This window comes from Pristiophorus japonicus, chromosome 1, assembly GCF_044704955.1.
Source record: "Pristiophorus japonicus isolate sPriJap1 chromosome 1, sPriJap1.hap1, whole genome shotgun sequence".
In the NCBI taxonomy this organism is placed as follows: Eukaryota; Metazoa; Chordata; class Chondrichthyes; family Pristiophoridae; genus Pristiophorus; species Pristiophorus japonicus.
In genome coordinates this window covers 204,273,931-204,289,547 of record NC_091977.1, presented here as the reverse complement: position 1 = coordinate 204,289,547, position 15,617 = coordinate 204,273,931, and the positions used below count along the sequence as shown (strand labels likewise).

At 41.8% G+C, this 15,617-nt stretch overlaps 1 protein-coding gene across 4 annotated transcripts in view; it reads right to left on the bottom strand.

Moving 5' to 3' along the window:
* Positions 1–15,617, bottom strand: part of gak (cyclin G associated kinase) — a 136,423-nt gene that overhangs the window by 38,934 nt on the left and 81,872 nt on the right. For all 4 annotated transcript variants that reach the window (XM_070886283.1, XM_070886291.1, XM_070886296.1 and 1 more), the window contains 4 exons: positions 14,614–14,663; positions 13,689–13,837; positions 5,413–5,535; positions 2,947–3,080 (listed from right to left, as the gene is read on the bottom strand). In XM_070886283.1, the coding sequence (XP_070742384.1) occupies positions 2,947–3,080; positions 5,413–5,535; positions 13,689–13,837; positions 14,614–14,663 (456 nt within the window). The remainder of the gene's footprint in view (positions 1–2,946; positions 3,081–5,412; positions 5,536–13,688; positions 13,838–14,613; positions 14,664–15,617) is intronic.

Genomic DNA, 15,617 nt, shown 5'->3' with positions numbered 1-15,617 from the left:
TTTTATTATCATCATCATAGGCAGTCCCTCGGAATCGAGGAAAACTTGCTTCCACTCTTAGAATGAGTCCTTAGGTGGCAGAACAGTCCAATACTAGAGCCACAGTCCCTGCCACAGGTGGGACAGACAGTCGTTGAGAGTAAAGGAGGGCGGGAAAGGTTTGCCGCGCATTCCTTCCACTGCCTGCGCTTGATTTCTGCATGGTGACGAGACTCGAGGTGCTCAGCGCCCTCTCGGACGCGCTTCTTCCACGCAGGGCGGTCTTTGGCCAGGGACTCCCAGGTATCAGTGGGGATGCTACACTTTTTCAGGGAGGCTTTGAAGGTGTCCTTGTAACATTTCCTCTGTCCACCTTTGGCTCGTTTGCCATGAAGGAGTTCTGAGTAGAGCGCTTGCTTTGGGATTCTCGTGTCTGGCATGCGAACCATGTGGCCTGCCCAGCAGAGCTGATCAAGTGTGGTCAGTGCTTCAATGGATGTTGGCCTGGTCAAGGACGCTAATGTTGGTCCGTCTGTCCTCCCAGGGGATTTGTAGGATCTTGCAGAGGCATCGTTGATGGTATTTCTCCATCGACTTGAGGTGTCTACTGTACATGGTCCATGCCTCTGAGCCAAACAGGAGGGCGAGTATGACTACAGCCCTGTAGACCATGAGCTTGGTGGTAGATTTGAGGCCCTGGTCTTTGAACACTCTTTTCCTCAGGTGGCTGAAGGCTACGCTAGCACACTGAGGCGATGTTGAATCTTATCAATGTCTGCTTTTGTTGATAAAAGGCTCCTGAGGTATGGGAAATGGTCCAAGTTGTCCAGGGCCGCGCCGTCGATCTTGATGACTGGGGGGCAGTGCTGTGCGGCGAGGACAGGCTGGTGGAGGATCTTTGTCTTACGGATGTTTAGCGTAAGGCCATGCTTTCGTATGCCTCAGTAAATTCGTCGACTGTATCCTGGAATTCAGCCTCTGAATGCGCGCAGACGCAGGCATTGTCCGCGTGCTGTAGCTCGACGACAGAGGTTGGGGTGGTCTTGGACCTAGCCTGGAGGCGGCGAAGGTTAAACAGCTTCCCATTGGTTCTGTAGTTTAGTTCCACTCCAGTGGGGAGCATGTTGATTGTGAGGTGGAGCATGACAGTGAGGAAGATTGAGAAGAGGGTTGGAGCGATGGCGCCCGGACCCCAGTCCAGACGTGGATTGGGTCTGCAATGGATCCGTTGGTAAGGATTATTTTTTTACTGTATTTGACTGTTCAATACTTCACCACACTATTAGAAATAATTCCAATTGTTTACTAGTTTAACCTGAATGCACATGATAAGTTTTAATATTTTCTGCTAAGGATTTGAAATGGTCACTTTTATAATAAATCTATTTGTAAACTGAGTTTATTAATAGCCTAATTAATTTCTGTGTCGCTATGATAAATTATATTCTGGATTTACAAGGATAAATGGATGGTTTCAATCAATCAAAAATTTATGCTAAACTGGGCAGTCATAATTTAATAATGAGTAAACATTTTGTGCCGACTTTTTGTGAGCTTGTAGCACAAAACAAATTAGTGGGAAATCCCTTCTATTCTAAGCTATTTGCTCCAAGCTTTGCGATATTCCCCAGTCGCGGGAACAGGAACCTGTCCAATAACCAGTGAAACACCATGTCTGTCAACTAAGGTGGCCTCCCTCCCTGTGATAAAGCATCATCAATCCACCCTTTGATGGGGCAGATGAGACCAAACAACATATCTTGAAGAGTTAAAATGAAAGATATGAATGAATATCTCGTTCATCTCATTTATCATAGTGTCATCTGTGGCTCAGTGGGTAGTGCACTCGCCTCTGAGTCAGAAGGTTGTTGGTTCAAGTCTCACTCCAGGAACTTGAGCACATAAATCTAGGCCGACAGTGCTGAAGGAGTGCTGCACTATCAGAGGTGCTGTCTTTCGGATGAGAAGTTAAATCGAGGTGTTTGAAAAAGATCCCATGGCACTATTTCGAAGAGCAGGGGAGTTATCCCAGTGTCCTGGTCAATATATATCCCTCAATCAACATAACAAAAACAGATTCTCTGTGGGAGTATGCTGTGCGCAAGTTGGCTGCCGTGTTTCTCACATTACAACAGTGACTACACTCCAAAAGTACTTCATTGGCTGTAAAGTGTTTTGAGACATCCTGTGTATAAATGCAAGTCCGTCTTTCTTTGACTAGATATAAAAGCACAGCTAAAACCAAAGATTATATCAGATTCTGTGAGATCCTACAAAATAAGTCATAATTCTTCTTTTATCTTTTGCTGTTTTTCTGTATGTTCTTGGTATTTGTTTTTTTGTTCATTAAGCAAGAGACGTAAGTAATGGAAAATGGAACTCTTTTCATTTCATGTACTCATTGGCCACAGCAGGCATTCCCAGGTCAGGTGTCGGACAGCCAGATGCAGAATAAAGCTCCATCGACTCTCCCCAAACTCTCAATTGGATAGTGTCCGTACAATCAGAGGGGACTCTTATCCTATCAGTCTGAGCTGGATTTAAATCCAGATCCCTGAGGTGAAAGGTCAGTGTCTTGTTATTTTAAATTTATGTACCCGTTTTGTTTGCCTTTGATTGGCATGCTATCTACTTCCTGAATTGTGATTTGTTGCAATTTCAGCTGCTATTGAATGAAACCTCGCAGTAACAGTTTGTATTAGTAGAACTTACAACAAGCAAACTTAGAATTTCTTCTCCTCCCACTTCACATTTTGGAAGATATCTTATCCCCATGAAAAGACAGAGGGAAAGTAACCTGTTCCCCAATTACTAAGAGCGGCACACAAGCAGTTTTAATTGTCTTATGTTCTAGTTAGTGTATCAACAAGCTGCACAACTGAATGGTATTGCTCTATTCAACAATGTTTGGTGCACTTAACATGGTCCTCCCATCAGCTTTATCTTAGAAAACTAAATGAAACATACCTTTTGTGAGAAGGCCATATACCAGGTGGTGACCTTTTCATACTGAACATGTACACTGCAGCTTCAGCAGTGGTGAAGAGACGACAAAAGCACAGAAAAGAACAGACCACCACTGCAGATGCAGCTCGGCCATCCTGTTGTAAAAGATTTGAATAGAAATCCATAGGTATGAAAAAAACACATAATGCCTACCACCCAACTCTAGGTAAATAATATAAATGTTTGAGCACATTTTTGGCTTGGGTAGGCAGACTCACCAGTTCAGGCACACAGTTATTGGCACAATAGAACGATCGCTGCTACCAATGTTTGTGAGTGCCTTCCCAATCCTACTTCAAGGGCAAGTGAAGGAGATGCAACAGAAGGTGGACTAGTGCTAATGCATCTACTGCTGCAAAGCATTCCATCTTGCAGTCCAATCAAGCATCAATGCCAATCTCCTATAGTACAGGCTGGCATTCAAACCCAAGACCTCTAATGAGAGTCAAACACGTCAATGCTGGAGAGGACAACATTTTTATTTCATCGGTAACAGCACCTTTATATTTTTAATTAAATGTTTACATTAATTTTTGATTCATTAAAGTAAAGTATGTCATGCTGGGGATGGGAACACTTTTCACACCTGTGTTACCCAATGTCAGCATTAACTGCAGAGTAAAGCTCCCTTTTCCCAATTACAAGAGCACCCACTATAACATCCCAGAACAACTCCTCTTAGCAATTTGGAGTGAGATTGCAAATTAATTTCAAGTTAGGGGCAATGTTGTATCCCACTCGGAACTGCCCAAATTTCAATTGGCCAGGGATAGTATCAAACCCAGGTAGGTCTCAGAAGCCCCTGTGTCAAACCCTTTACACAACCAATTCCCCAACAGTACCACAAACTGGAGTTTGCTCCTACGTATACAAACATCATCCAGCTTTACCATTCTGCCTCCTCCAGTAAATTTGCTTCAGCTCAATACCTGCATTCCTCTGGCCTGGACATCATCAAATTCCACAACTGCCAGCCAAGGAGGAGTCAGCATAATTAGTCAACCAGCTTCGTCCCCCACATCCTCTTGGTTACTAAGACCATTTCCTTCACCTCCACAACACTACCCACCTCTGCCATTATCTCCATCCATCAGCAAAACCATGCCTTCATGACCTGAAGGCTCGACTTCTTCAACAGTCTCCTAGTCAGCCTCACTGCCTCAATCCTCCACAAACTTCAATACATTCAAAACACTACAGTCTGCGTCCTCACAAAGTCCTGCACTCTCATCACTTCTATCTTCGCCAAGCTTTAGGCACCCCAAGCCTCAGCGAGTAACTTCAAAATCTTAATTTCTTCATTTCAAATCTCTCCATAGCCTTGTCTTGCCCGACCTTAGTGATTTTCTCCCACCTTACTAACCTGATATGCACCCTTAATCCTCTAAACACTAGGGCTTCTCCTGCCCCTCCATTCCCTGCACTCCACCGTTGATGCTCGCTTATTCAGCCACTGTGCTCCTGTCCGCTGAATCTTCCCGTCCCAATTCCCTCTGGTTTTCCATCTCCTGCTTTGAGAAACTGCTTCAAGTCTTCTCTTTAATCATGCCATTGCTTCTCCCCATCACCCTTTTCTCCTCCTACTTAAAATCCAGTCACATTCTCTTTAATGTACACATTTTGAGACACGAGATGTCTTCCTGCACACGAGAATCAATGAGGAAATTAAAGTGTCATAAATTATCGGCTTCCTCGGAGAAGTTAGTGCTTATTTTGGAGTTTTCAAAAGTAATTTAGAAAGGAATTAAATAATTAAACTGGAAATATATTTGCTATGAGCATTCCACCTAATCATTCTTGAATCCCTGACTGTATCTCACATATATAGGAATTGTTCACAAAAATAAAAGGAACAAATAACAATAGTAAAGATAACTTTGTATTGACAATTCTTTAATGTGATGTCAGTAGGGTGACCCTGACTCTAAAGATAAGAGACCACTTAAAGTCAGTCCTGTATGTCTGCATCAACATGCTCATTAAATTCTATTCACGTTACTAAAAACAGCAGTGTGTTTATTAAACATCTTCACACAGTAAAATCTGTAAAAGATACTTATTGTTGCGGGTGAGGAATGCCTATCAGCCCATCTTAATTCATCCATCCAGAAAGAAACTACAGTCCCCAAGTGTCACATCTAATTGTTTCTTAAACAATGTCAGGGTTTTTGCCTCCACGACTGTCTCGATATCCTATCAAAGAGCAAATCACTCTGTGTGAAGAACTACTGGTTGATATCAGCCTTAAATTTACCTTTTACCATTTTGAGCCCAAGTCCCCTCGTCCTACTCTCAGTTTAATTTAAGTAATGAGAATAATTTTCTATTCCTTTAGCCAACTTATACACCTCTATCAGATCACCTCTCGGATGCCCCCTTTCCAACAATCAATTTGCCTTTTGGCAGATAAATTTCGGCACTACTTACAAGGCAATGGACAACACAAATATTCTTCTGATCTTGCTTCAACCATAAGTGCATATTCCTGCAAATATTGTACAAGTTCTGCAGACTTGGGGCACGTCTTGCTGGCCAACCACATTCAGAAACCTGTTATCAAAAGCAGAGCACATGTTTTACAAAATATTCCCATACGTTACTGAAACCAGTATTATATCTCAGTGATATACATCCAAATAAAATCCTGAACATTGCTGCATCAGTTTAATTTTGCGAAGTTCAAGCATCACATTTACCGATACAAAGGAAGTATATTTAAGTTTGTGCCAGTAGATTTTTTTTTTGGGGGGGGGGGTTATGTATCAGCTATGGCTCAGTTGGTAGCACCCTCGCCTCTAGAGTTAGAAGGTTGTGGATTCAAGTCCCATTCCAGAGCCTTGAGCACAAGTTTTAATCTAACACTCCAATGCAGTCCTGAAGGAGTGCTGCATTATCGGAGGTGTCATCTTTCGCATGAGAAGTTAAACCAAGGCCATCTCAGATGGATGTAAAATATCCCATGGAACTATTTTGAAGAATAGGGGAGTTCTCCTGGTATCGTGGCCAAAATTACAACAGTGACTACACTTTAAAAGTACTTAATTGGGCGGAAAGCGCTTTGCGATGTCCTGAGGGTGTGAAAGGTGCTGTATAATTGCAAGTTTTTCTCTTTTTGTTGGAATTACTTATTTCGACACAACACTGCAGTATAATGCTTGTGAACTCTGGCCAGGATATACAAAATTGATCAAGTCTAAGGACAAGTTCACCCTGTGGCAAAATTAACCTTTATATTTAAATGACTATTCCAGTCTCGGACTAAAACAAGTAGCAATTTTTTCAAAGCTTGCCATGAACAAAAATTTGCAGTTGTAACTGTTAAATTGGACAGATTAAAGTAGACTATAAAATTCGTTTTTCACTTCTAATTATATGCTTCTGTTCATTCCAAAGACATAAATGGCGGCTAATTTTACACAATTCAGCAAGTTTAAAACCAAATGAATTCAGGATTTAATGTGACCAAGCATCCCCATGCGCTTTTCAGCCAATGAAGTACTTTTGAAGTGTAGTCACTGTTGTAATGTAGGAAACACGGCAGCCAAATTGCGCACAGCAAGCTCCCTCAAACAGCAATGTAGTAATGACCCGATAATCTGTTTTTTGTTATTTTGATGAGTGCTAAATATTGGCCAGGACACTGGAGTAACTCCCCTGCTCTTCTTTGAAATCGTGCCATGGGATCTTTTACATCCACCCAAGAGAGTAGACACTGGTTTAACGTCTCATCCGAAAGACAGCACCTCTGACAATGCAGCACTCCCTCAGCACCGCACTAGAGTGTCAGCCTAGACTTTTGTGCTCCAGTCTCTAGAGTGGGATTTGAATCCCCAACCTTCTGACTCAGGGGCGAGATTGCTGCCCATTGAGCCACAGCTGACATAGAACAAGGCGGCTCAGATTGATTCCACAATCTGTGCTGAGTTAGTCAATGTCAGCCATATGACAAGCAGTGAGTGTACAATAAGTGATCCTGGACTGATGAGGGAACCAAATTCGTTAGAAACTTTGCTCCCAATTGCTAATCAGTGACGCCTGTTGAAATGTGTGGATGTCAAGTGAGCACAGGATCAGACTCAGCTACAATGTCCCTAACAGGTTGACTTGGTTCATACACGAAGAACAAAAGCGAAAGCAAAAGCAAGGCCAAGTTCTTTGGAAGCTGGGCCAAGCGACCCTTTATTCCCTTCACCGTGAAGTCAGATTACCTGAAGGAATATGGTTCGGAGCAGACGGGGCGGCGCCAAAAACTGGAAGGAGCGTATCGCTAAAACCAAACAGAAACTGGGATGGTGGGAGCTGTGCTCCACGAAAGAACCTGGTCATCAGGAGTGAGGTGCTCTCGGTGTTGTTGTATGTGGCGCAGGTCTGGCCCATACCCCGCTCCTGTGCCGTGGCAGTCACCCGAGCCGTCTTCCATTTCGTCTGGAGATCGAAAATGGACCGTGTCCGCAGAGACACGAGGTACAAATCTTTGGACAAAGGAGGAAAGGACATTACGAACGTGGCCCTCATCCTGACGGCCACTTTTGTGTGCGGCTGCATCAAGCTGTGCATAGACCCTTGGTACGCAAACACCAAGTGTCACTTCGTGCTGAGATTCTTTCTGTCCCCGGTGTTGCGAAGGATGGGTCTGGCCAGGCTGCCGCAGAACGCTCCAACCATGCCTCACCACCTGTCCTTCATGGAAACGTTTTTCAAGAAACACACCTTTGACCACAAGGCACGTAAGGTCCTGGACCTTATGGAAAGAGGAGATGGCGGTTCCCCGAGCAGACTGTCGAACTCGTTTGGCAGAATGTCTCATCGCCAGAGCTTTCACACAAGCACAAGACGTAGCTTGGTTGGCGGTGAGAAGGGCCCTACACATCAGATCCTTCATGCACAGCAGGGGTTTCACCGCCACGGCGCTATGCCCCCGAGTTGGCTGTGGTGCGGATGAGACTGTCACCCACCTCCTTCACGATTGCCCTTTTGCAAGGCAGGTCTGGAATGAGATGCAGTGGTTGCTGTCGAGGTTCATCCCGAGCAGCTCCGTAACACAGGACTCTGTGCTCTACGGACTGTTCCCAGGGACACACACCGAGACAGACATCATCTGCTGCTGGAGAGCCATCAACTCGGTGAAAGACGCACTTTGGTCTTCCGGAAACTTGCTGGTCTTCCAGAGCAAGGAGATGTCCACGGCCGAGTGTTGCAGACTGGCGCAATCCAAGGTCCAGGAGTATGTGCTGAGGGACGCACTAAAGGTTGGCGCAGTCGCCGCAAAGGCACAATGGGGAAAAGCCATAGTTGAAAGCCCTTCTGCCATTGTAAACCCAGGGATGGAATCAGACCCCCCTCGGGCTGTACTTGTTAATTTGCTAGTATACATAGAGCACCATGTACTGAAAAACACCTGTATTGTGCCATGTATAATGAAAGTTCTGCACTGTTCAGTAACTTGTAAAGAAATGTTAATGTAGTCTCATCCATTCGGCGTACTGCTTTCATCTGCATAGTGCTACATGTAACATGATTCGTGATTGGTATTGAAATATAACGTAAACCTGTTCTTATCTGCTCCATGTAATACCCTTATTTGCACAGTACTACATGTAACGTGATTTGCGGATTGTACTAAACTGTACCTTGAAATGAAATGCACGCATGTTCATTGTATGGAACTGCTGTCAGCATCCAAATGGAATTGCTGACCGCAATGTACTGAACTATTTTCCAATGTATCGTGAAAATTTTTATATGAATAAAGTATATTTTTGAAACAAAAAAAAATACATGAAGAACAATACATGAGGAATTGGAAGGCTCGATTACTTTTCTGTTATGTGTCCATCTTCAGGAGAGGAAAAAAAAGAGAGAAAGTTGAGGGATAGAGATGGCATAATTTAAGTACCGAGGAACTTAAGGTGTACGGTAGCATAGTGGTTATGTTATTGGATTACTAATCCAGAGGCTTGGACGAATGATCTGGAAACATGAGTTCAAATCCCACCACGGCAGTGGAGGAATTTAAATTCAGTTAATTAAATCTTGAATTAAAATGCTAGTATCATTAATGGTGACCAGGATACCTTCGCTCTCGAACAGAACCTCACAATCTGGTTCACTAATGTCTTTCAGGGAAGGAAATCTGCCGTCCTTATTTGGTCTGGTCAACACATGATTCTAGACCCACAGCAATGTGGTTGACTCTTAACAGGCCTCTGAAATGGCCTAGCAAGCTACTCAGGCAATTAGGGATGGGCAATGCCCACATCCCGTTGTTATAACTTCAGTACAACTCAAAAACACGCACATCCTTAAGATGGCAGAACACTCCCGAACTCCAATCAGGTGACCTGTTCCTTCTTTATTTCTACACAATACTGGCTACAGTGCCACAGTAGTCCACAAGTGGAACTATATATATTACACTTCTCCCTCCTTAATGAAGAAGTAATTATAACAAAATAATCATCATACATAACTTGCATCATACACAACAAAAGATATGGACTTATTTTGCCATATTTACAAATCAAGCTTAACCACTCGTTTTCTGTTTCGAAGAGGATACCTTCGCTCTCGAACAGAACCTTCCAAACATGGTGTCGAAATTTTAAACTCATTCGAGGCTGATCCTGAGAAAAGTTTTCCTCCAAGCGAATCCCTTGTTTTTCATTTGAGCTCACTCTAAGTTCAGACGGTTTGTCTGCCTGACTCGGACTCAAACTTAAATTCTGACTTCCTCTTGGACTTGTTTCCACTACATCTGATGTAGGATATGTACTGGTACTTTACTTGTATCAAAACTATCTGATGAGTCAGAAATAATTGAATCATTCCCACCTTCAACAACTTTCACGTCTGTAGGTAAAATATGATCAATGTGAACAAAGCTAACCTGTCTATGATCAAACATCTTCACCAAATATGTGCGAGGACCACATATCTTCACCACTCTTCCTGGTAACCACTTTAACCATTTATGGTGATGGTCTTCACTCTCATCTTCTGATTTAATTTTACACTTCTCTCTTTTACTCTACCTCTATCATGATTTCTCTTTCTGTCTTAATTGTGTCTCTTCTACGGACTGTGCCAAGTTTGGTTTTAACCATGAGAATCTGGTTTGTGGCTGTCGTTTGAGAAACAACTCTGCTGGTGTTCTACCAGTAGTTGTATGAGGGGTATTATGATATGTAATTAACAAATTAGCCAATTTGTGGTCCAACGACAACTGTCGTTTCTTTGGATTTGGATCCAACATCTGTTTGATGAGGGCACGTTTTACAATTTGTACTGTGCGCTCTGCTGCACCATTTGAAGCAGGGTGGTACAATGTTTCACACCATTTTTGCTCGTGAACTGTGCAAATTCTTCTGAACGAGATTATGGTCCATTATCAGAAACAATCTCTTCTGGGAGGCCAAATGAAGAAAATAATCTTCGTAAAATGTCTAATGTTTTACTTGTTATTTTCCACATTGGAAACACCTCGACCCACTTTGAATGGCTATCAATCACAATGAACAATTGTCCTTCTAGCTCAGCTAAATCGATATGTAGCCTTTGCCACACCATAGAGGCCATTTCCATGGCTGTAATGGTACTGATGGTGGTTTCTTGTTTGCCGATTGACATGTCGTACACTGACTGACGATGTACTCTATATCTTTATCTAGACCTGGCCACCAAAAATGACTGTGTGCAAAATTCTTGGTCAAGCACATTCCCGGGTGATGGTTATGGAGGTCTCCTAATAATTTGGACCTGAATTTATTTGGTATAACTAGTCTTGCACCCCACATGATACAATCTTTATCGACTGATCATTCGTAGGAATTAATTAAGAATGGATGAATATCTTTGTTACCTGGTTTGCCCAGCCATTTGCAATATCATACACATTTGACATAACTGGGTCACGTTTGGTTGCTCTACCAATTTCTTCAGCTGTGACTGGCAGTTCATCAATGTATAAAAAATAAAACACTTCTTTCCTATCGGGTGTAACTTGTGATGGGGAAAGCAATCTAGACATTGCATCAGCATTACTGTGGTCAGCTGATCGTCTGTATTCAGTATCATATGTATATGCTGACAAAATCAAAGCCCATCTCTGCATTCGGGCTGCAGCTGATGTTGGAACTGGGGACTTTGGATAAAGGATTGCTGTCAGGGGTTTATGGTCCTTAATGATGGTAAACTTATGACCATACAAGTATTTGTGGAACTTCTTGACCCCAAAAATTAATGCCAAAGCTTCCCTTTCGATCTGCACATAATTACGCTCACTGGCACTAAGAGTGTGTGAAGCAAAAGCAATTGGTCTCTCCTCCCCACTACGTGATACACGAGAGATCACTGCCCCAACTCCATACGAAGAGGCATCACATGCTAGCTTGATCTTCTTAGATAAGTCATAGTGAACTAACATGGTGCTTTCTACCAATTTGCTTTTACACTTCTTGAATGCTGTATCACATTCTTCTGACCACTTCCAATAGACTCGTTTTTTCAATAGTTCATTCAGTGGATGTAATGCTGTAGGAACTTCCCAAAATAGTTCAAAAGACCCAAAATGATCGAAGTTCAGTGACATTCTTGGGAATGGTTGCATTTCTGATTGCATCCAGCTTCCCCTTGGTTGGATGTAAACCATTTTTGTCTACTCTGTACCCCAAGTACTCCACGGAGTTTTGAAATAACTCACACTGTCCTTCTCTAGCCATTTGAGGACTTCATTCAATATGTTATTATGAATTTGCCTATTTGGTTCTGAAATTAGTATGTCATTTAAATAACATACTACCCCTTCAATACCTTGCAAAATCTGGTTCATCACCACTTGGAATATAGCAGGGGCGGAAGACAGTCCAAATGGTAGCCTATTAAATTGATATAGGCCTAGATGAGTATTTGTAGTCAAGCATAACATGGACTCCTCATCTAGTGTAAGTAGGCATTCATAAGATCCAACTTTGAGAAGATCTGACCACCCGTCAGTGTTGTGAACAAATCTTCTACATTTGGCAATGTATTGGGGAGATTACCCTCTAGAACCTGTTTACGGTTACTTTATAATCACCACACAATCTTACCTTACCATCAGACTTGGGTACAACAACAATGGGTGTAGACCAATTACATAGATCTATCTTAGAAATAATGTTCTCAGTCTCTAGTCTTTTGAGTACTTGCTCATCTTTCTCCTTGAGTGCATATGGTACGGAACGTGGCTTGCAGTAAACCGATCTAGCGTCCTTCTGTACCCTGACACTCGCCTTGAAACCTTGAATCGGACTGCCTGTTTCGCAGAACACCATCGGATAATTCTTGATGACATCATCCTTTGATGCAAATCTCGTTTCAACATGAAAAATCTCACTCAATTTGCATTGAAAAGGATGTAAAGTTACATTTGCGATAAAATACTAAAATACATTTTTAATTTTTTTTATTCATTCATGGGATGTGGGCATCACTGGCAAGGCCAACATTCATTGGCCATCCCTAATTGCCCTCGGGAAGTTGGTGGTGAGCCGCTTTTTTAAACTGCTGCAGTCAGTGTGGTGAAGGTACTCCCACAGTGCTATTAGGGAGGGAGTTCAAGGATTGTGATCCAGCGAGGATGAAGGAATGGCAATATATTGCCAAATCAGGATAGAGTGCGACTTGGAAGGGAACTTGGAGGTGGTGTACCCACATGCCTTCTACCCTTGTCCTTCTAGGTGGTAGAGGACACGGGTTTGGGAGGTGCTGCCGAAGAAGCTGTGGCGAGTTGCTGCAGTGCATCTTGTCGATGGTACACACTGCAGACACGGTTTACTGGTGGTGGAGGGAGTGAATATTTAAAGTGATGGATGGGGTGCCAATCAAGTGGGCTACTTTGCCCTGGATGGTGTTGAGCTTCTTGAGTGTTGTTGGAGCTGTGCTCATCCAGGCAAGTGGAGAGTATTCCATCACACTCCTGACTTGTGCCTTGTAGATAGTAGAAAGGTTTTAGGGAGTCAAGAGGGGAGTACTCACCGCAGAACCCAGCCTCTGACCTGCTCTTGGAGCCACAGTATGTGTGTGGCTGGTCAAGTTAAGTTTCTGATGTCATGCCATTGAATGTCATGAGGAGGTGGTCATTGTGTTAACTCTCATTCAAATCAAAGCAATTTTGAAGTTATTTCTTGTTTAAAAAATCTTAGAATTGAATAAACAAGTGTGTTTTGTTTTGATATTCTAAACATTTTTCCTCAAGATTTGATACGCAGCATAATTTAAGGACATAAGCAGTATATCCAATGATGCATTTTTTTTTTTAAATAGGCACAATTAAACGATGCACACATGACAATAGGTTGGGTGACCAGTGTTTTCTCTCTCTTCTCTCCCCATTTCCCACATTCAAAGGTGTCTGATAGGATGTTGTCCACAAGAATTCAGTGGATAGGTTTTTTTTTATATAAATAGAAAAAGTTCAACTGAACAGCTACTTGGCAGTTATGTTATTGCACATGCAGCTGCATCGACTAGAGCATCAAAACACAAAGGACAGAAGCAACCATTAAGAACACAAGATAACAATCAATTCTGCTCAAAGTCTACACATGTATGTAGTTTCATTTAAAAATAAATTTGAATTAAATTTAAGAACACAGAGCTTGAGCAGTGCATTGAAGATTTCTCATTTCAATTCACCTGTGGCAGCTTCGCATTGTTGTACATACCCTGTTATGGAATTTGGAGGACCTGTAGGTTCGTTGCGAAAGATTGTAAACTGCGTAATGACCTGGATGACGGGAATCCAGAAACAATCTAACATCTTCAATGTTGTTTTTGATTGCAGACTCAACGCCTTCAGCTGGAAATGACATAACTAGGGGAAAATATAAAATATATTACAAATACTTGGCCTAGAACTGCATGGTCACAAATTACAATTAATTCAAATGACATTGGAACTCCTTAATTAGATTACTGTCTTGTACTGTGTTATTCTCTGTGGAAAACATTTGTGAGAATTGTAATTAGAATAACTACGCTGTAATTATTGCTCAATGTTTCATGAGCTAATTCAGAACCTGCTTATTGTGGATCACCCTTAATTGTACTGTTCGCCAATTATTTGACTTATAATAATTGTATATTTTCAAAACACATTTCTGAATTATTTCTTTTGTGAATGCTAGGTGATCAGAGGTAACATTTCGTGAATCACACAAAAATAAAAATTGTCTGTTCAAGACTTCAAATTAAAGCATACAAAAGTTTCAATATAGAATGGTGTAGCTAAAGATGTTATTACAGCACATTGAGAAATACAAGAGTGTTTTGTTTCTAATATAAATCACCAGTATGTTGCGAAATTCTGGTGGGTACAGGGGCTTTATTATAATAATGTTTTCTGCAAAAAATAAATCTCTAAATAGGTTAGCAATTCAGTAAGTACATTCACTGCTTCCTGTATTCATACATTTGAAAAGTTTAACAAATGTGAAGTGGGATGATACACATGAATACAGACCATGAACAAGTCATTCTCAGTTAATAGCTGGCTTTCAGGTACAAAATAAATCGACTGTTGAAGCAGTTTATTAAAGAGACAAATTATGCAAGTAGCTTTATCCCTGAAACACGAAGGAGTTGACTTACCAGCGATTCTTGAGGTAACATATGAAATGTCCAAATCTCCTTTCGCATAGCTAGTCAAAAAAGCATAAAAACAGCATGTAAGAATACATTGTAAAGTCGGGAAGGAACGCAATATAATCCAGAATGAAGTAATCAAACATTGGTTCTCAGAGTCATACATGTGGGACAGTCAGGATCTCAATTATCCATATCTTTCACACAAGTGAGAGTTTAGAAACAGAAAGGGCATCCAAATAATCAGGAGCTACTTGTAAATATGGGGAAATAAACACCCAGAGAGTCGTTGCAGCTCAACATTCTGAAGGTAAATGTTATTTCATAGAATTGTACAGCACAGGAGGAGACCACTCAGCCCATCGGGCCTGTGCCGGCTCTTTAAAATAGCTATCCGATTAGTCCCACTCCCTTGCTCGTTTTCTATATCCCTGCAATTTTTCCCGTTTCAAGTATTTATCCAGTTCCCTTGTGAAAGTTATTACTGAATCTGCTTCCACCACCTTTTTAGGCAAATCATGTAGAATTAAAATTCCCTCGGGTCCAGAGATTAAAACAGAAACATTGAATGAATGTAAATACAGATTAAAGAGGAAAAAAGACTAAGAGGAATATTTTTGTTATAAAGTACTTCCTCAATACACCCACCCATTCTCACAGCACAAGCTTCTCCAAGCTGGTCCAAATGGCCAATTTCAATCCAAATAAATAGGGCCTAAGCAATGTTCTCTCTAATTTTTGGGGGACCGTGTGGCCCCTTTAACAGGCTGCGCAGCCCATTCAAAAATCCGTGCATGTGTGGTTTTTGCATTTAAAAGCTGGTGAGTCAACTGCGCGGGAGCTCCAGAGCGCCATGTGACCACGCAGCTTAAAAAGAATATTGAACGCAGGTGAGCCACTTCTATGTGCAAGCAAATGCCCAAAGCAGATCTCCATGAAAGAGGAAAAACATTAAAATGAAAAAAATCTCATTCCAATAGGAAACATCCTCTTCAGTATTTTATTTTGAA